A 23181-nucleotide genomic window follows, 5' to 3' on the forward strand; every position below is an offset into this window, starting at 1 on the left:
TGCGATGTCCTCGGGTCCCATCTTCCTCCGGTGCTCGCGAACTGATATTGCTAAAAAAAAATGGCCTGGGCGCCTGCGCAGTAGCCATAGTAGAAGCAGCATGCTACTGCACAAGCGCCCAGGCCAAATGGTGTATTCCCCTTGAGTTACCTGTGTTGGTGGAATATCTTTTTCATCCATATGCAAATAAGCAAATTGTTCTAAATAGGTCATTTGCATATGAATGAATATGGCGAGTTATCAATTCACAAGGACAGAAAAACATTTGATTATACTGGGTTCTCATGACAGACTCCCTTTAAAGAAAGAGGTGCTTCAGTGACAGGTTCCCTTTTAGTCACTGCTCACATCATCTGCCTTATCATACACTTTTTAAAGCAAGAAAAAAAAAAAAAAAAAAAAGATTGCAGCCTAAGGGAGGAAAAGAAAGTCTGAATGTTTTAATAGACTCCACTTTTTTGGATACTTTCCCAGATTTTCATTACAAAAATAAAAGAAATACAAAAATATATATTACATGCAAAACGTATGAAAAGGGCCTCCGGCTATCTGCTCTTGTATATGTATCTCAATCTATTTAAAAGACTGATTTTTTTCATGTATGGAACAGTAACTGATCTTTTTAGGATTGCATCTTTTTGAAACAACTTAGATGAATTCTTTTATAGCTTTATATACACTTTTCTCCCAGTCTAGAGAGAATATCAGTATATGATACTTATTAAATACAGTGCAGTCAGGCTTCCACTACTGACTTTCTTGTATCCATTTATGCTTTATAGTAAACTTAGCATTAAATATATGTTAATTATTCCATGTTGTCTGCATTTTAATCATGAATGTTTCCCTGAAATTGATAATCTGGTTGCAAATATTTGTAATTACACAGGTTCGTACATCATAATGCACTAGATTTATAATGTGTACCCAGTTGTATTCAAGAAAGCCCCACGTAATGGACCCAAAGGGGTAGTGGAGGGGACACTCAATAGTAAAGAGGATGCAGAACAAGAGTGGGTCAAGGAGAGTTAAGGACGAGGGGTGAGGATTATTTATAGTGTATAAAAGAGGGGTAGAATCCTCTGCTCCTCTGGATGGCAGGGCCCCATATCGCATAAATATATGGAGAGGTGGTCTGGGGCCTTGAACAGGCAGATCTCCCCGAACCAATGGCAAATTATCTGGTCCCGTGCAGCTAAATCCTCCACCTGTGTTACGTTTCGGGAGACTCAGTACAACCTACTTATGCACTGGCACCATACCCCAGTCTTGCTCCACTCCCTTAATCCTAACATTTCTTCCCAGTGTTGGCATTGCAGGAGTGGGTACCCTGTATCATATTTTTTGGGACTGTCCAGGGAACCGTCCATTCTGGCTGGAGGTCAAGTCCCTTACAGACGCTCTATTTATTCAAGGTGTCCCTTTAGATCCCCTCATCTATCTCCTCAATCTCCCCCCTGCTCATCTGGGTAAGCACACCTCTAAATTGTTTCTTTATCTCTGTACCGCAGCGAAAACTCTCATCGCTCTCCAATGGAAGAGTGCCTCTCCTCCCTCTGTCTCTGATCTTGTAGCCTGAGTTAAGGATGTCCGTAGCATGGAGAACTTGACAGCCACACTTAACCATACTGTTGAGGCGTTCCAGGCTATATGGTCATCTTGGGACGCATACTGTATTTTGAATGGTCTCTGACTCCTTCCCCTTCCCTTCCTCCCCCACCCCCTCATTTCTACTCTCAGGTTTTTGTGATGTGTATACATTCCCAGTCTATTTGATGTTATATGCATTGCTCCATGTTCATGTTTTTTATGTTTTCGACTCTTGTGTTGTATTGTATTTTACAAAAATCCTTTCAATAAAAATTACAGTTAAAAAAAAAAAAAAAGAGGGGTAGAGAGGGTAGGGGCACACTTAGCACAGGAGTGATGAAGCAACATTTTGTCCCACCCTCCCTACCTTTATTTCAGGCAGCTTCTTCATCATTACGGTGTGCAAAGGAGGGGTCTTTGGAGACATAAGTGGAAAGTTTAATCATCAATGGGGGTGGAGGACCAAGGGGTCGTCTCCACTCAATTGGTGGTATGAAAAAGTGCAAGCTGGTTTGGGAACCAGACTGGTTTGGCAAGTCCTACGTTAAGGGCACCCAGGATGGACTTACCGTCTGAGGATGGTGCCCCTGGGCCAGTTAGAGCACGGCTGGGGTAAGGGAAAAAAATCGTAGGCTTGGGCACGTGTTTTGTTGGTCAGTGTCTTCAGGGACCCTTCTTTGTAAAGGGTAAACTGTATGTTATATGTTCATGTTGGTGTTATCAAATTATATTATTTATATGATAATTTATGGTTGTTTCTTCCAGTTTAGGATGGTTTTATATAAGTTTGTAAAATTTAATAAAATGCCGCTGTGGTCTTTCTTTCCAACCTCTGATGTCAGTGTCGCTAATATGTATATGGGAAAGCTAAAAGGTAGGTTGGGGGCAGGGTGCCAGCGCAGCTAGACTCTTTCACTAGTCATGTTCTGCAATATGTACAGTACAACAGATGGATAAAGGGTACAAAACTAAAAGATACTACATTTTTTAATGACTTTTGGCATTTTTTTGTCAAAAATTATATTTTACAACTTTGAGTAAGTGGCCTAATATATTGTGGGTTGTGCCCAAACCAGTTCACTATCACCTGTTGTCTCAGGATGAGGCATTTTTCAGTTGTGTCTATAATAATACCTTCCCTATGCCAAATACATTATGTTGAACAGTAGGAGGGTCTCGTAAACGTTGCTTTTATAACCTAAATGACAGTGTGAAACATGCACTCACAATATTATATTATTTATCCCCCCACCCCACCCCTCAGAAACTGGGCTGCAGCCCAACTCTATAAGTGCAACTATCCAAACTCTCTGTTGCTGTGACAAGTATTAATGGAAATCTTGGCTCTACGGTGAGCTGTATGATGATGTTCAAAGAAGCTCCACTCCTTATGTGACGCAGGGTGCAAGTATGTTAATGCCGAGAAGCTCTTTGCTCCACTATGTTAGTAAGATGGAAAATCTGGATGTCTTTTTTTCCCCTACTGAAACAAAACCAAGTCAACTTACGATAATGAAACCTAAAAGTATTCTAGAAGACTGTAACTCAGGTGCCGCTTATAAAATAGATTCCTAAGACGCATATAAAATGATAAGAACAAACAGAATCAATTGAATCCAACTATATTAAAAGTCTAAATATTAAAGAGGACCATTGACCACCTCCCTCAACTTTAATAGACACAGATTTTGGCACACTTAGAGTGTAGTGAAGCTAACCTCACTCAGAATGTGCGGTTAGATTCACTACCCAGTATGTTAATTACGCTCTCTAATGTCAAGTGGGCAGTCCTTGATTGGAGCAGAGAGTTCAGGACGACCCACCTGACCATAGAGCGCTTAGATGGCAGGCATGCCTGCAGTTTACTTTTATTATCCTATTAATATTATAAATGTGAAAGTTTGTGAGTTTGTGGGTTTGTGTGTTTGGATGTTTGCATGTTCGGATGTTTGTTCCTCAATCACGGAAAAACCGCACCACCGATTTGGCTGAAATTTTCCACAAACATAGTCATTACACTCGATTAAACAATAGGCTACTTTTCGTCACAATAGCGCACATACGTTTGTGCCAGGACCCCCACAAAATCCAAACTCACACCACCATCTCTGCAATCTCACACACTTTGGACCATAGCAAGCCACAAAATTCATATTGCCCTCCACAGCCTCGCCCCTAACCCCACACAATCACATATACATATACTTTAACACTTTGCCCCTCACCTTAACGATTCTCCAGGAGGCACTCTTTAACGCTCCGGAGCAGCCATGTTTGCCGACCCCAACCACTCTGACAATCCGCGACACCGCCCACCCATGTCAATACCCCTAGGCGGTCTAATAAATGCAAAAAAAGTAAAAAAAAATATAAAAAAAATAAATAAAAAGGATTAAAAATTCAAATCACCCCCCTTTCCCTAGAACACATATAAAAGTAGTTAAAAACTGTGAAACACATACATGTTAGGTATCCGCGCGTCCTAAATCGCCCGCTCTACAAAGTTATACAAATATTTTTCCTGTTCAGTAAACGCCGTAGCGGGAAAAATGGTCAAAAGTGCCAAACCGCCATTTTTTCACTGTTTTGATTCTGCTAAAAATTTGAATAAAAAGTGATCAAAGCAATAACATTTCCCGAAAATGGTAGAACTACAAAGTACACCCGTTCCCGCAAAAAAAGACGCCCTATACATCCCTGTAAACGCATGTATAAAAAAAGTTACGGCTGTCGGAATATGGCGATTTTTCAAAAAATAATTTTTTAACACAGTTTTGGATTTTTTTTAAGGGGTCAAAATGTAAATAAAACCATATTAATTTGGTATCCCCGGAATCGTAACGAAGCACAGAATACAGGGGACATGTCATTTTGGTTGCACAGTGAACGCCATAAAACCAAAGCCCGTAAGAAAGTCACAGAAATGCATTTTTTCTTCAAATCCACCCCATTCTGAATTTTTTCCCTGCTTCCCAGTACATTATATAGAATAAATAATGGTGGCATCATGAAGAAAAATTTGTCCCAGGAAAAATTAAGACCTCATATGGCTCTGGGAGCGGAGCAATAAAAAAGTTATGGGGTTTAGAAGGAGGGGAGTCAAAAACGAAAATCAAAAAATGCCATCGGCGGGAAAGGGTTAACTTCAAATACTCCCAAATGTCCCAAAGTCACTATGTAAAGTTTCTCACAACACCGTATATATAGCAGCTCAAATACAAATTAACTTCAACACAAAAGTCTCACGTATTCTCTGAATTAGAGCAAAAACAAGATACAAACTTACATTTCATATCCCATACCTTATACACACTACGAAAACCTTACCCACGCCTGTATATACCCACTGCTACAATCACCGCAGACGAAGTCGCGGGTACCAGCTAGTATTACAAATGTTTTAAAAATAAGTTTAATATAAATTTATAGCAAAACATACATTAATAAAAAGCCTAAGGAAGCAATAGGAAGCACGGTTTAATTCCATCAAGGACCTGGTGCTTTTGGACACCGGAATTGGAATTATAAATCAATTGGATCCACTATGTCTATTTGACTGCATTTACATGATGTTTTGTTTGCAGTTTTTAAGACGCACATAAATAAACAGATAAATATCTTAGTCAGAAATAATACAGAGAGAAAACTTTTTAATGTTACTTTTTTAATCTCACTTGAACTACTGTGGGGAAGTTAGCTCAGTAGAAGCAGTGGTGCGGACAAACAGTCAAGGCAGGGACACAAAATGTGCAGCAATCTGGTTTATTTAGAAAACCACAGGAAAATAAATCTTGACTTCAGGCACAAAATGAGCAAAACAAAATACAGCCTTAATTTCAGGCAAAAATAAAAACTTGCTCGTCTGAGCAACTAAACAGAACAGATAACCTAACTACACGTTTGGCTTATTTCCAACCACACGAATAATACAGGAGCAATATGGTGTCAGCAGACTCAGGGTTACAGGACAGAACCATACACCTCCTTTTACATCATGGAACTGTACTGCAATGCAAGAGCTGCAGCTTTTTTCTGGCCCAGCAATGAGTCAAGGACTCACACCTGGTCTGAGGCCTACTCCAGATCCGCCCTGGACCACATATGTCAGAAACCTGGGGCTGATATATCTGAACTCCAGCACTCTGCCTGTCACCTTCTCACACTAGAATTTTTTTTTTTCTCGGTAAAGATACAAGTTCAGGTCTCTCGATCAAAAATTGTGACCACCTATAAAGCACAGATGGTGCTTCTCATCTTTTTTTTTTCAATTCCCTCCTGCTTTTAAAAGACCCTTTACATGTTCTCTTACTGTACTTTCACACAAGCTTTGGCCATGTGTGTAGTTAATACATACATTTTGAAAAAACTTAATTTTTCACGCTCCAGCCTGGGGTTACACGGCAATTTAGGGCATACTACCCATCAACGAACCATTTTGCCAAGTTACTCTCAAACATTGCAAGTAATGTCAAGTGAATTGAAAACCCCCAAGGTGGTCATGATCGCTTTTTTTTTTTTGAGCTATTAAAGTGTTATAAATGTGGCAATATTAGGATCACATTTATTTACATTATATCGGATGTTGCAGGACAGCAGTGATGTTTGGTCTCTTAAAAAAACATTGCAGCCAAAATCATATGTTGCCCCAGCCTACACAACACGGTGGGTTTCTTAGTGAAGCTAAACAAGCAGTTTCTTGTGAAAATGAAATATGGCAAAAAACGCATGTGAGCTAGGTTACTATGTGCACGTGTGAAGGCGCCCGAACATACTCATATTTACTATTTTATCAATTCTAATTGCTGACAGTTTGGATGTAATCTTTTCCTTGGCACTAATGGACTATTATTTTTTATGATTGCACTAACGTCAAGAATGCCTCGTTCCCGGCAGTAGTTTTTTCTGCATTAGTCACTTTATTTAATTAGTGTATGAGAGTACACTTCTCTCAAATTATACAAACAAATCTAAAAAGGTCAAACACCCAGTTAACCATTGAAAAAAAACTCTTAAATATTTAAAATGTTGGCATCATAAAGCAGTGATCTTATCGACTTGTTCTTCCATAAACATTTTAATCAAAAAAATAGCACAAAATATCTGACAAAGGTACAGACACATCCGTATGTAATATCAGTTTATGCATGCAGTTTGGTAGGGACATTTGCCATATTCTGAATTTTTACACCATTCATTCCACTTTTAAAATGTGGTGGGAGAGAGGGAACTGTCTGTACACCAAATCTATCAAATGCAACTTTTTTAAAAGGTGAAAATAACCAGCTTATCTCTCACTCCAGTAACAGGGCGCCATACAAAGTGGAGTAGAATCTCAGGACAGAAGTGTTAGATACGAGAATCATATTGTCAACGCAAACTCCAGCAAAACCGACTTCAGAAGTCTCCTTATGATAAATTCCACCATTATTGTCAAAGGATTCATGAGATTATTGGTTTTAGAAACATCCCTTTTTTGAAAAATGCTGTACTTTTTCAGTTTGTCGTGTAGTTTTTTGTGCCAAAACCAGAAGTAGATTAAAAATAAAACAATAATAATAATAATAATAATATTGTAAAGTCTGTCAGCACTGGCTAAAAATTGTCAGCTTATGTAAAAAAAATAAATACACCCCCCCCCCCCCGAATTTGTAACACCCACTTGGCAATTATTCATATATTTCAAGCAACAATAAACAGTGGCCCAGCAAAATAAAATAAAAAATAGCTTTAAAAAAAAGTGGTAATACATTAAGGAAAGTATTTACTAAAACAGATATCACCAAAAATGGTCCTTTTAAACCACTTTTTTTCAAAACTTTTTTTTTTAAGAATTTGTGAGGATTTCATTTTTTATGTCAATATCTATATTTAAAAAGAAAAAAAAACAAACCCATCTACTAACCTTTCCACTCTGGCCACAAAGTCTAATAGACTAATAGACTGATGCTTGTCAATTTTGTAGGAGTTAACATTACAGTAGTTACCTCATTTCAATCACATAGAGAATCCCAATGGACACAGAGGCAGATGATGGAAAGCTCAGGCAAGACACCAAACCCCATAAACATGGGCATAAAACAGAATACAAAATCTACAATATGAAAATAAAAACAGATTGGCAATACTGTACGTTTTTTATTTTTAAACCAGTCAGAACAATATACAACTTTTTCCTTTTTTTTTTTTTTTTAAATAAAAGTCAACTTTAGAAGTCTTCTGAAATACAAACATTTTGCAGCCTAATGTCAAAGGGGCTACAGTATTATTAAACCGCTTTGGTTTTCCTACCAAGATGGATCATTTCAGGGAATGTAAATTGGAGTGTGAGGTTGTCATATAGGGCCATTTTAGGAAAGCAGAAATACATCACACCATGAGTAGAAGAAAAGCTCATACATAGTCTGGTATCGAACAGCTCATCATGTCTAAATAGATGGGAAAGTACAACAAAAGATTATCAGCTGGAGTGTCAATATTCATCTTGGAAATGTAATATAGATGTAGCTTAACCTTTCCCTGTATAAGCAGGATGCATTTCCTGACAGGGTGCACAGCTAAAATGCCAAAGCACAATTCGCTGCCACGGGATCATCTTTGAATTAAATTCCATTGGTTAGCCTGAGAGCTATATTAAGTGACATTTGCTGGAACCGGATTTAAAACGTTCCATTAGTTAAGTGTTGGCTGAGCTGTTAGGAAGGCCACATTGACAAATAGTGCTATAAATTGTCTCCCTGGAAACACAGGGGCTGTCTTGCAAAACTCAGCAGCAACACTAATTGTACTTAAAAAATAAAATATAAGGAGATAAAACTCAAGCTTAAGATTGGTCTCAAGAAAATATTTCACCTTGTGCATTTTATTTCCATTCAGTGAAACATTATGGTGCTATTTTGAAGCTTACTTTTTTCTATTTTATAGTGCATCCTTTACATCCTTCTAAGAAGATCTGGGTTGAGGATTATCAAGACTGGCACCAGGATCAATCAAGACCCTCACTGGCACGAGATGCTCCAGAATCTCCGGCCTCTTAATTCTGGCAAACTCGCTAGAATTGAGGTCTATACCACTCAGAAAACTCATGTGAGTTATACCTGAACTCTGACGTGATTTATAGTAACTTGGTCAGGCTGTGGCGCCCGTACACTGGCTTGGTTTCCGCCTCCTTTCATCAAATGGGGTGCAGAAGGAACAACGTAGCACGTTTGGTGGAAGAGAAAGCTGAATGCCAAGGATACATTACATTACATTTTTCTAGACCAGAAAACTAGTGTAGATGGGTTAGTAAATTCCCCCCACTGTTTCAGTTCTTTTATAGGGTCTTAGGCCTTATTCACAAAAAAACAAAAAACACAACTGCTATGTTCTGCGCTTTTTTGCAGACCTATGGTCTTAGAATGTGCCCCAACATTGAGACATATTACCAATCCTAGTGTGAACTACCTCTCATACATACTATATAATGGTTTAGCCCCCTAACAGTCACATTAAAATTGCAGATTTTGAATTTATATGCAGGCTTCTCCTATTCAAGTAATAGAAGTAGTGCAATAATAATAATAATAATAAATAAAATTATATAGTTCCAACATATTTCACTTTACAAATCAGAGGACACATAAACAGACAAGATTTGACATTGTAATTTGACAATGAGTTAACATATCAAACAACAGAAGTGAGGGCCCTGCTCGCAAAAATTTACAATCTATGAGATCATGTCCACTGTATAAGACTGGTTTCAGGGAATTCCAGCACTACACCCATTACCCATAACTACCAGAAGGCTACCAGAACAGCTGATCTGGGTGAGGTCTGGGCGTCAGACCACATATTGGTTACCTATTCTGTAGACAGGTTGTCAGTTTGAAAAATCTTTTGGGGCTAAAAAATCCCTTTAAGGCCAAGGCCCTATGTTGTGGACCGCAACAATAAAGCGCTGTGGGAAAAACCGTGGCGCTTTTCACAGAAAGTCCACTTAGGTTTTCTTTGCAGATTTTCTGCTTCTATTATACCTATGGAAACAACGTCAGTTCCCCTATCATTAGCATACTGTGTTTACTGCAGTGCAATGGGAATTGCTTCCGATGCACCCAAACCTGCAGAGTTTACACCATGTGGGGCTTCAGCTTAAACAAAACCCTACTGCGTCTACACTTCTTTTATTTTTAGAAAATACTTTATCTGCTGCATAAGACGTATACCTTATAAAAACGACCAACATCATGTGGCATAAGTGATGCATATTTATATATGTTATACAATATGTCTCCAAAGCACATAATATTAAAGCGATTTAAAAACCAAACTTAAACAGGCAATCCATTTACGACTGAGGAGCACCTATCCTCAAATTAGTAATAATATAACATATGCAAAATGATATGTTATCCACTTACAATCGCTCCAGTATTAGTTCTCTGCTCTGCTGAGCAAATAATCTGGTGCCGATATAGGACAAGTCCCCTGATCAGAAAACACTCCTCTATCTGCATATAACGTCCTATAGAAAACCGCTTTTGCTACTTCCCTAGTAATAGGTATGCAGTTAGGAAACACAGGTCGATTATATGTCTGATATACAAGAATGTCAAATTTCATTCAAAGAAGTAAAAGCAAACGCCCCTCTGTCAGTCACTTTCCTTTATTTCATCAAACTTTGTCCAAGGAATGACTGCTTGTTATTCAGGCGTACCAATTTTAGTCTCATCGAGTGGGAATGCTCGTTTGTCATTACTGACACTGTATTGCTCAAGCCTGAAAAGCACGCTCGACTACCATCAATATGATCCGTCTTCAGTCTTCTATCCCTTATCCATTATGCATATTTCTTCTTTTTCATAGTCTAACTTACACGTAAAGTCCCAGACTGCTGACGACAATATCTTTCACTTCATAGCTGATCGAACCCATGCAACAATCCTAGAATTTCCAGTTAGTACTTAGAATACAGGGTGTCCACCTAATATAAGACGACTGTTCTACTGTCTCAATTACTAACCCGAACTACCAAGGTGGGACATGTGGTTGTGAATCTTCAGTTATTTTCTTCTCATTACAAGGAAATTAGGCTACAGTTTATGTATATGAAATTTTCACTCATGTATTGTATACATAGCATTAAAAATAGTGTAGAAATAAACCAGACACAAAGCGGGCATGCGCAGTCGGCTCTGCCCAGGCCCGATGCCTGGCAGAGTGAATTCAGAGCTGAAAGACGCCGCGGGGAAGCTGCACGGAGAAGACTTCTAAAGGTAGGAGAAGAACCAGCTTTGATTGGCCGACTGTATAGCATTCAGCCAATCAATGCTGGTTCTGCATCGAACTTTTCCATTCGAATAGCGAGTGGTACTCGATCGAGTACGAGTATTTCGAATACCGTAGTATTCGATCGAATACCTACTCGATCAAATACTATTCGCTCATCTCTACTGAGGTGTCATAGTGGACTTGGTGACTCTCCTGAGTTGAAGAATGGTTTCCCCTGAAACAAAGCTTTTTTCCCCATAGACTATAATGGGGTTCGATATTCTTTTTCTTTTTTTTTTTTCTTTTTGGTAGAGTTGGAAGGGACCTCAAGGGCCATCGGGTCCAACCCCCTGCGAGTGCAGGTCTTCCTAAATCATCCCAGCTATATGTTTATCCAGATTCCGCTTGAAGATTTCCATTGATGGAGCGCCCACCACCTCCTGTGGCAGCCTATTCCACTCTCTCACTACCCTCACTGTCAGAAAGTTTTTCCTAATTTCTAATCTGTATCTCTTTCCCTTTAGTTTCATCCCATTGCTTCTTGTACTTCCTTGTGCTAATGAGAATAGGGTAGATCCCTCTGCACTGTGACTACCTTTCAGATATTTGTAGACTGCTATTAAATCTCCCCTCAGCCTTCTCTTCTGCAAACTAAACAATCCCAGTTCTTTTAGCCGCTCCTCATAGGACATGGTTTGCAGACCTTCCACCATTTTGGTTGCTCTTCTCTGGACTTGCTCCAATATATCGATGTCTTTCTTGAATTGAGGCGCCCAGAACTGTACACAGTATTCCAGGTGTGGTCTGACCAGGGAAGAGTACAGCGGAATAATGACCTCTCTTGATCTAGATTCAATGCTTGTCTTAATACATCCCAGAATTTTATTAGCCTTTTTTACAGCAGCACCGCACTGTTGGCTCATGTTGAATTTGTGATCGACTATTATGCCCAAGTCCTTTTCCCCTATGCTATCACTTAGATTCGTTTGAATAGTCGAATATTGAGGGGCTATTCGAAATGAATATCGAATATTTCACTGTTCGCTCATCTCTACTCAGGGCGCCTCAAGGTGGCGACAGACAGACAGGCACATTGATAATGAGTGAGTAAGAGTGTGTGATATCAGGTGCAGACTGCTGGACCTACTATCCACCAAGTTCACCCCTTTCCCACAGAGGAAGTATTATATAAGAATTGTACCTAAATTACCTGCAAGATGTTAGATATCTTACTGTATCCTTCACCCTGTCAAGTTGTGCTTGACCTGTTAGCCTAGAACCACAAATCTTCTCAGCCTCATTTCCTTCAACAGTATCATGGGCACTCCAACCTCCATCTGGCTTAGGAGGGCTGAAGAACAGTAGTCATACTCCGAAGCTCACCCGAGCACCAAAGCCTTTGGGTTCCCTTAAACGAGTTGATACAATAGCTGTGAGCATCGATGTGCTAAAAAGTGAAAAAAAGCTTCACCAAAAATGAGATGTAACCAGTAGGTAATTTTCTTCCACATTTCCTTTCAGAATATGAAGTAACATTATTTGATTGTAATACGTAACTGACACGATTTCAAGAAAACATTCCTCCTCTTTCTTGAAGGACACCGGTTTTCCTATCACAAAGATTTTCAATGCGTCATCTGTAAAGCACCCCGCTGTGATACTTTCAGTGGATTATGTTCAATCTATATGCACACTATATTTATACACACAGTTGTTGCCCTTGTACACAATACAAATCTTTTTAGGCCTCCTGGGTACAATTTGTCATATGTGTTTTGCAAAAATAAACCAAGTCAATCTTTGCAATATATAGGGAAAATGTAGGAAAGACAAAGACAACATGTAAGCTTTAGAGGGTCATATATAGGTTCATAAAATGAGTATCAAAGTGGACATCCCTTTAACGCTAATGCTACAAGCTATTTCATTTTTTGAGAGATTTAATAGTGCCGTCATCATGTCACATCAAGCTATAGAGTAATGCCTTTGTGCTTTTCTTTTCCCTCCCAGCAAAAAGTGGCACGTTCCTCTCAGATGAGAAAAACTAAAGAGGATATGAGATTACATAAGAAAAGGCAAAAAAAAAATGTAGCACAAAAAGTTCACTATATCCTTGTCAGTCAAGTGTTCAATCTTATTTGCTAGTGAGGTGCATTAAAATCCACAGTCTGGTTACAATCATCACTTCAATTCATTTCACTTTCCAGGAAAGAAACCCTTTCATCTTTCTAGAAATTGTTCAAAATATGACATAATGTCCTGTTCCACTCTCTTTATATACTACACATAATTTAATAACGCGGAGGTCATTATCCCTCAAATTTGCATGTTTCCCTTCACAATGTGTTCTCCACACACTTTAGCTCCTTGTAGATGACCATGGGCGAGATTCGGGTGCTATCAGTGTTTTTCTTAGATAGCACATTGACCCATTCATTCCTATGGGTCCATGTGCACGACCATAACTTCCACAGATCAGTGTGCTGGCCGTGAGTCCGCGCCACAAAATATAGAGCAGGTCCTATTCTGTTCAGTATGTGTACAAAAAGAGAAAGACATGGCCCGCACATCCCAACCTTATATATTGATCTAGTGCTTCTCAGCAAATTTTACAATACCGAACATGAGGTTCTTAGTATACATATTGATCAATGTGCATAATCCCACTAGACACTTCACGGCGACCTCTTTATAGTGGTTTCCTACTCTACTGGGCGCGGCGCTGCACAGCGACCGCCACAACCGTAACACAGCACCCACAGGGCGAGCGACCCAGTAGTCCGGCAACACCCCTGCCACTAGACCAAGCCTCCAGGCTCTGGGCCGCGCCGCCCCACGGGCACAGCGCCACAGGAGCAGCAGACACCATGCAGCACCGCACCGTGTGAACAGATCTCAAAAATTCACCTTACCATATTGCCCCAGTCAGAGTATGGGTCTCTTTTAGCAGTCTCCTGCTAATTAAAAACACCTGGGCATAATAGGGGGAGAGTGCTGGTACCAAGACAAAAAACAAAAAAAAAAAAAAATGGTGAAGGAAGAAACTTACCATATGTGTACAAAAAGAGAAAAACAAGTCGCTTTTGCTTCACAAACCATGTGATATCACTTTCATTGGTCACATGGTCTGTTTGCAGCTACGTCCCTCACATTCAAGTAGATGAGCCTGAGCTGCAATACAAAGCACAGCCAGTGTAAAATGTATGGTGCAGTACTTGGTTTTGCAATAGGGGGCTGCAAGGCTCTTCCGAATGCGCCAGCCCCTTTCAAAAGAGAATGGTGGAGATCCCAGATGTCAGGCCATTGACTATCTTCAACTAATGACCTATCCTAAGGATAGGTTATCATTAATAAACCTGGAAAACCCCTACAACATATACTTCAGGAAAGGTCATACTGAAATATGCATATGCTAAATGGATCCATAGGTATCCCAATATACTGTTTTTTGGGGGGGTTTTATCTCCATTCAGTGGTAATCTCTGGGAATTCCATTCTTTGATCTGTATAAGATAGAGGAGCAGACTGTGCTGTTTTGTACACAGGTATCGAGTGAGAAAAAATGTTTTTTGTTTTTTTTACTTGATATCCTGAATAGTGACAATTGCAACTGTTCGACTCCTTTAAACAGATGCCTATGATGGAAGCCTGTCATGAGAACTTAGCCCCATGTAGGGTAGGGGTCATTTGGATCAAATGGGGTTTCGCCTTTGTGAAATTTTTGTCAAAATGAAAATGATCTGCTTGGGGCAACGAGGGCATTGCTAGTGCTCCAAAGATATAATCTTCAATGTCTCATCCTGCCGCTCCATGAAAACGAAGGTGTAAAGCACCCCAGTTGTTGCGATTAGTATGGGTCCTAGTGGTCGGACCACCAATCAGCAAGTTATCCCTATCCTTTGAATAGAGGCTACTCATTCTAACTGGAATGTCCCTTTAAAAGGAAGTCTTGTCACCAGCATATCAACCCAGCCAAGCAGATAGATAGGTTACAGTTACACGAATCATACAGTGTTTCACTATCTGAATTGTTGCCTCCATTAGGGTTATTACAGTTTGTCAATATGCAAATGAGAACTATAGATCAATGAGGGAATTGCCATTTCTCCAAAGGGGTATGCATCAATGCCGTCATTGCGCCAAACAACCTATTTGCATGTTGATTAAAACAGCATTATCTTGGTAACAGAGGCACCGATTTACAAGGGGAGAACACCATTTGATCCAGGCGACACTAACATGCTGGGTTGATAAGCCGCGCTCTGGTGACATACTCCCTTTACATTAAATGGTGCTAGATTTCCAAAAATAGTTCCTACTAATTCTACCATTGCCACCATTCCACAGATTGGCATATAGTATAGATCTGCATTGTAATTGGCTGCAGGCCTTGTTTCTACTACTACAGTGTATTGCAGAAGAACATAGAAAAAGCAATAATCATCAGGAAACAATGGTATACAGATATATCTACAGTATCCAGATGTAGCAAAGTTTAAGGTTAAACCTCGCTACCTTCATGGATTCATGGTACATAACCGTTCATCCAGGAACAGCTCATGAGTATCACATTCTGTAAACCTGGCAGTGCCATAGCTCACCAGTCCTTCAGATGTTACAGCATTATTACTTACACTACATTAAGTGTGATATAATACAAATATCACATAACCGATTAGTATTATTATAATAGCTTTACCTCACATTACTATCAAGTTCTTCCATCACAGTCAGTAGGCATGGAGGGCTGGAAAGTTAATGCCCTTGTGATCAAGCTTGCCCTGCGAAGACAGGTAAAGAAATACAAATTGACTATTAGACACATACAGTACATCAGTGCAATAGATAGCATAAGAGATGAATTGGTCTACAGGCTACACAAGTAACAAAAGTCCCAACAATACTGTAAGTCCATGAAAGTGTCACAGTTGGAGTAAGTTTTAAAACTAAAGCTAAAATTACACCAGAATTATGGTATAATTGTGTGTATAAAAATTAGCACACATGCTTTATACTTCATTATCTATGTGTTAATGACATTTTGTAAGGGTCATTGCACACAGAGTTTTTTTTGGAGGCTTTTTTTTTTTTTTGGAGGCTGATTTTGAGGCGGATTCAGCGCTAAAATCAGCTCCAAAAAACTGTGTGCACTGACCCTCACACTAGCTTACCCGTTCACTCCCTCCCCCTCCCTCTCCCTCCTCCTCCCTGTTTACCTAGCTAGCCTGCCCACTACTAGCCTTTCCCAACTAATTAACATGACCGCCCCATCAATCTACAAATATACATTTTTTTTTTATAAAGCAAGTTAGAAGTTAGGTTATTTATCTTAGTATAGAAATATAATTTTCTCACTTTAAGACAGTCTAGTCTAACTTTTCACTGTCTAAACGATAGACAGTAAAGCTAAGTTTCTTCTTAGAAAGTTCCCCATTCATAATATATGAATGAGTACATAGACCTGTCAGTGTTGTACTTGCAGCAATCATCCAAGTTTCCATATTATGTCTGTGGACAGTTTATATAGCAGCCTAGGGATGTAAAATTCAGTCAACTAATTTTACATAGAGGTGTGATGTACAGTACACGGACAGTACTAGACAGCCTCACAGCCTGCTCTGATCAATGGCGACAATTGTACTAACTCATAGATTAACTGAATTAAAGGGAACCTGTCATATAAGAATTGCATTCCAATCTGTAGCCAGAATGTTATAGAGCAGGGACAGCAGAGAACAGAGATGAATATGTGTATGGGGAGAGATTCATTCATCCATTGAAATCTCTGCTTTTCCTATGTTGAGAAAAACAAGGAGGCGGTCCTATCAGTGATTGACAGTCTTCCTCTGCATGCGTCATAGAAAAGACTGCCTCCTTCTCTTAACATAGAAAGATCAGGAAATTCAATGGATAAATTTACTGGTTTTCCCATCTGATCAGCAATTCATGTACTATAACATGCTGCCCACCAGATTGAACAGCATTTTGTATGTGACATGTTCCCTTTAACATTCATCACTCAATAATTCGGCAGAAAGCACAATCAGTGGGACAGATTGATTAAGAGTGGCTTATCATACACTCCAGCCTCTTAATAAATTAGGTGTACACCCAATTGCCAAAATGGAAGGCTGTGATTGTCAGGAACTGGAGTTTTCCTCTGCAGCCTTTCTGCTTCAACTATACCTATACGGAACACACCAGCATTTCCAAAGGTATAATTAACACGTTGCAACATGTTTTTTTGAAATCACAGTATTTCTGCTGTAGATCTTTTTCTGCAGTGTGTGGTTGCAATCCAGAATTCCATCCATTTTGCAGGTACTGTAAAACGCTGTGGAAAATCACAGCATTTACACTAAGAGGGGCTTCGGCCTAAAGGGGTATTCCCATCTCATAGAAGATTGTCAAGGCACTTGGCCTGTTATATGATCCAGGAAGGGTGATGTGACTAACTTCTTTCTGAAGAAAGGGGGGCTGTGTTCTCTGTATTACTTTCAGAATGATTATCTTCTACTCTGTGGTCTGGGCAATCTGGTTAGTTAAGTGCATTTTGCTGATAAAGGCTTGGATAGTTTGCTTATCAGTCCTGACAGCATGTATAATTTTTTTTCTCTCCATGCCTGTGTAATGTAATATACATTTACTGTGCATATTATTTGATCTGCATATATATTAGATATCTAGTAATTAGAGATGAGTGAGTACTGTTCGGATCAGCTGATCCGAACAGCATGCTCGCATAGAAATGAATGGACGTAGCTGGCACCCGGGGGGTTAAGTGGCCGGCCGCCGTCAAAGCGGAAGTACCAGGTGCATCCATTCATTTCTATGGAGCATGCTGTTCGGATCGGCTGATCCGAACAGTACTCGCTCACCTCTACTAGTAATCATAATAAATCTCTCATGATAAATCAATGTCTATTGAGGTACTTCTTAGTGTCAAACAGTCAAAGCCTGCCCATCAGCTTGTTGAAGAATACAGGAAGTGAGAAGAGAAAACAGGCAAACTGGTGAGATGGGGAGATGGCATAACCCTTTTAATGACAACACCATTCACCAAAATCTCTGGTAACTCATGTGAGCCCACTTTTACACTCAAAGTTGCCTGTATGAATTCTTGTCTAGACTGTCTCCGAACCAGTTCTTTGTTTTCTGCTTGCCATTTCTGGATTGCCATTATTGATGCGTATGCTGTGTTTCAACATCAATACTTTGGAAGGCTGCAGGCCTCTAAATGTCCTAAACAAAAAGAACAATCTTATTGGAAATGAACCTTCCCTGCATTTGGACTCGAGTCATCATCTCTCTCCTGCTAAATCTACCATTCCTTTCTGGCAGGCAGATACTAAGTGAGCTGCCGTAGATTCAGCAGGTAGCAGCTTGGCTTCTTTCATCATATTAACTTTGTAGAAGGCAGGGACTGCTTTGGATTTAGAACGGAGACTCTTTCTCCTGATGACAGATTAATTTAGATGTGAAGATTTGATAACTGTGTAATCCTAGTGATCCCAGGAGCGAAGCTATAAATTGACGTATATCGATTACAGAGGAGTCACATCAAAGGCCTCCCATCATATACCCATTTATCTGTGATGCATGCTCCCGCAGCATTTAAATGATGCAATTGGCTGTCATGACAATTAAAAGATTGAGGTTTATTACACATACATAATAAAAGTGTCTAATTAAGTGCTGGAGGACTATTCAGGGCTGGAGAGGAAAATGACTTATAATAGAATCAGCTTTCTAGGTCTCACTTTAAGGCACAATTAATGATTTTCACAAAGACTTTCATTTGTATAATTAACTTTAATCGCATCTCTTTGAAGTGGACTGTAGGGTCTAAATTTTTTGTACAAATACATGACATTTTATATCATTTAAACATAACTTTCATGTCACGGAGCGGTATGCAATATTTATTTTGCTAGTACAGATGCCAAAGTGAACAATTCTTTGCGAGGAGAAAAAAAATCTCTTTCACGGAAAAAAAAATGTATGTGTATGAATGATATTGCTGGAAGGATTGTGTGATTTATCCTCCCCTCAATAGCTTCCCAAATAAGCTAAAAGACTAAGTCTACAGACAGGGACGCGATTCTCATTTCATTAGAAATGTATGACAGGAGATTTCTAATCATCAGCAGTGTAAATGTGATAGGACTGGTCCCACGGGGAACAAATGGGGCCCCAAGATCACACTCCCTGCAAGCATGAGTTTACTGCACTACATATACCATCTCGCACAGCTTATGCTACCATGTAATAGACTGGGTAAACTATGTAACAAACTACTCAGTTTATTATATATACTGTAGATGCATTGACTGGCTGAGATGACATCAGGTTGGCCACTATCCTAACTCTAAAGCCCTGTTTCCTTACTTGCTGTCTCCATTATCTTGCTAAGGCCTGGTTCACTCTGCATATGGGTTTCTGTTTGGGAAGTCCACTTGGGGACCCCCCGAATGTAGACCTAATCACATAAAAAAGTGGTTACCTTAGGAAACCTGCGGGCCCGTAGACTATAATGGGGTCCATCTGGTTTCTGCTTGGTTTTGGCACGAAAAAAAAAAAATGGGGAGAGAAAAGTGCTGCTTGGAGCGCTTTTCTCTCCGCATTTTTCATGCGGGAAGGGGGAAAATAATGACCACAGATGTGAACTGGGTTAAGGGGGCCTAGTCTAACACAAGAGGGAGTCAGGAGGCTACTGTGAGGGTCACACTGAGTGTAGCTTCATCATACAAGACGTCTTGGTGTTTGTATAAGTGACACATCCACAGCCTGAGCCACACTTTCCTATACAACAGCTTCAGTGTGATGTATAGAGACATAGCAAGAAGAAAAAGAAACACAGATGAGAGACATCAAAAAAAGCATGATGCCTAATGTTCTCTGCAATGCTCCTCACTGCGATAATAGAGAGGCAGGAGGAAGAAAAGACAAGTGAGTAGAAGACACAGGAAACTTTAAGTGAAGTGTCCCTTTAAACTGAAAAGAATTTGTACACTAAAAACATCAAAGTGTTGAGACCAGCACAAGTTTTAATTTTTAAAAAGTTTGCAGATTCAGATTTTGCAGAGGCAATTTGCATGAAATGTAGATCATTATGAAGAGTGTTCAGAAGAATTGCAACAAATTGCAAATTCATTCCTTGCCATGAAAATATATTTAAGCAGAAAAAACCCATCTCGGCTCATTTTCAGCCCTGTCCCATAATGACCTGCTAACATCATCAATTCAGTGATCTTCTCATTGGCTCAGGAGAAAGTGATAACAAGGACGAGGCAGCTGATATCACTCTCTAATGTAGGTTGAAATCTAAAAGCAGACTGGTTGCTTTAATGCTTTCTAAATCTGTTGTACTATTACGGGCTGGATGTACTCAATAACCAGCATGTCTCCACTGAATAATACAGCAGAGACATGGCAGCAATAGCGGAACTACCACCATAGCGACTGCTTTGGGACATTTTTGGAAAATTAGTAACAAAAACCATAGAGGCTACTATAGGACATGATAGTGTGTGAAAGAGCTACTATAGGACATTATATTATGTGGAGGGTTGCTTTGGGAAATTATTCAAACAGAGGTCTCTATGGTCCATTATACTGTGTGAAGGGGCACTATGGGACATCATTATTAAAGTGATTTCCAGAAATTGGACAAACTCCAGAACGGCCTGGGGCAGGTGGTGGCCTGAAGTCACTAGAATTTACTGTACAGGAGCCTATAAAAAGGGCACTTAGTACACTCCTGCTTTATAGGACCCTATGCAGTGTTTGGGGGGGGGGGTAAAATTGGCATTTACTGTATGGAAGCCAGTAAAGAAGGCAGCAAACTGTACTGAGCCAGTAATGAGGCAATATACAGAGTGGGTGGGGTAAGGAGGGTCTGTATATTGCGTGGGGCCAGAAAAGGGGATGCTATATAATGTGGGGACCAGCAAAAGGAGCATTATACTGTGTGGTCCAAGTGGTTCACATTATATTCTATGAGGTTCAGAAAAGTGTGTGTGTGTGTGTGTGTGTGTGTGTGTGTGTGTGTGTGTGTGTGTGTGTGTGTGTGTATGTGTGTGTGTGTGGAGGGGGGGTGTCAGTCAAAAGTTTGCTATGGGGCCCAGGTTTTGCTTGTTATGCCCCTGCCTTGCAAAAATTCCAACAATCAGTGCCTGCACTAATCATGGGCATTAACCCTCGTTCAAACCTAAACAATCCACTATTTTTCTGGTAGTCCATAAACAATGATCTGGGACAGCTGGAAGCCTATAGAAGTCTCCCAGGTTTGTTCTTAAAAGTATAGGGATTTTATATACCCTAAAGTTATAACCATCTCAGTCTAGCTTATTAAGGGGTGGAAAGGGATGGCAAATGGGTTAAAAATGAGATGAGTCACCATTTCAGCCAATGATTAGTTGATGGACATTCCCAGCTTCTTGCTTCTGTGTTGGAGGGGGAGTAGGAAGACCAGCAGTTACCAACACAGCATTGGACAGACAACAACAGGAAAGCAGTGCAGCGAGTACAGATTCTTTTATTTATTTCTATTTACTTGTAACCCACTCCTCCAAGAATACACCTCACAAAATGCAGGAGTTCTCATCTCCTAGCTAGTGGGGAAAGGGGGAGTTGAAACCTCATTAAAAAAAAACAAAAAAAAACAACTGTTATGGAATAGCCAGATGATAATTCCCCAGAAGCTGCTGGTGAACCCTGGAGGGAGGGGCACAAGGGACAGTGAGCCCTAAACTGAAGCCCCCCGCTTTCCCTTCCTATTGCCAGGCCCTATCCTAGGTAATAGGCGACAACCACGAGGACAATCCCTCCCTGAATACGTGAAACACAAAACGCAGACAAGACGTACAACAACAAAGGGAGGTCAGCTAGCCAGGGTTCGGTAACAAGAGAGCGATGCAGTGCCAAATCGGAGTCAAGAGAATAGTCAGTAGGAAAGCCAGAGGTCAAGGATTAGCATACAAGTAAATAACAGCAAGCAATACCAGAAAGCAAGGGCAATAACTGGCACCAGTGTGACTGTGAGCCAAGACTAAATAGGGAAGGAAGAACCTGCCCAGAACCTGACAGGAAGAAAAGCTGTCAATCACAGGCAAGACAGATTAACCACTTAATGAACAGAGGCAACCTTGGCAGAAGACGGGTGTGGTGCAAATCCAATTAAGGACTAGAGCCGTGTTCACACAGTGCAACTAAAAACCTTAAGCAAATTGTCAAACTGCACACGCCTCTGGTGCCGCAGCATGCGAGCAGAGGGTGGCGCAGAGGCCCGAACAGGCAGAGATGTTACAACAACATCTTCCATCCATATTTCTTTTTTATTTATTTCATAATATGATCTAATGTTTCTACAAACATTGGTCTTACAAAAATGTATGCCAAACACAATGATTGTAGTGTTTAAACACCAACTGAAAGGTTATCTGAGACAACTCCGTTAATGTTCTGGAAAAATCATAACCAATAAGAAAGGTGAAAATTGGTTATAACCTAATCACATACCAGACATCTAAAACGGATAAAGGTTGGTCATGTACACAAGGAAGAATTGGAGGAAGAATTTTGCAACACAATCTTTGTACATTTTTAGCAATGTTGTTGTGGCAAATGTAAGCCACGCGCTCTCTTCCTGAGAATCCACACCCACACTCCCAAACTAAATGCACCACATTATGCCAAAAGATGAGCTAGGTTTACACCAGTGACTAGTCTAAGCCGCAACAGTAAATCTGAGCCCCTAATATAACATTTCTAAACTCACAACAGAGAAGTCACTTTCTATAAACATGTATTATACAATAATAAAGCACATTAAATTGCAAGTATTAGAACATAATTCATGGAAACTTTTCAACCAACATCATTAAAATTATTATTAGAATAAGATATAAGACAAATATGACATTAATGAACTAACCAGCTGAAGACAAACTAATTATTCTAGACACAATAAGTGCCGGCAGATATGACATATTACACAAGGGCTCGCGGCTATCCCTTTCAAATGATTCTTTTTTTTTTTCAGCCCTGCTAAATCAATGAGGATTCGCATTATACATGCAGCAATGCTGGCAGCAGTCAATCTGTTTTACTTCTGTAGGGAACAGGCAGGATTTAATTACTGTGGGCAATTCATTGAAGAAAACAATGATCGGCTTAGTAGTCTACACAAATCCATTCACTTGGAACTTTAGCTTGGTAAATGGAAGGATTGATGTCCATTTAATACCAACACTAAAAAAATTGTTTCAACCCTACCCATGTAATTTGTAAAATAGAAGATAAAATAAAAATTGAAAATTGAAAAACAATGCAATATTGTAT

The 23181-nt window shown here is 39.8% G+C and overlaps 1 protein-coding gene across 2 annotated transcripts in view; it reads right to left on the minus strand.

The window, feature by feature from the left end:
- HTR4 (5-hydroxytryptamine receptor 4) overlaps positions 1–23181 on the minus strand; it is a 283663-nt gene that overhangs the window by 160192 nt on the left and 100290 nt on the right. Inside the window, exon 2 of one of the 2 annotated variants that reach the window (XM_075274689.1) lies at positions 15539–15620. In XM_075274689.1, coding sequence (XP_075130790.1) covers positions 15539–15564 — 26 coding nt within the window. In that variant the 5' untranslated portion in view covers positions 15565–15620. Of the gene's footprint in view, positions 1–15538; positions 15622–23181 lie in introns of those variants that run through there. The other variant, XM_075274690.1, reaches the window with a different exon arrangement.

Source organism: Leptodactylus fuscus, chromosome 5 (genome assembly GCF_031893055.1).
Source record: "Leptodactylus fuscus isolate aLepFus1 chromosome 5, aLepFus1.hap2, whole genome shotgun sequence".
In the NCBI taxonomy this organism is placed as follows: Eukaryota; Metazoa; Chordata; class Amphibia; order Anura; family Leptodactylidae; genus Leptodactylus; species Leptodactylus fuscus.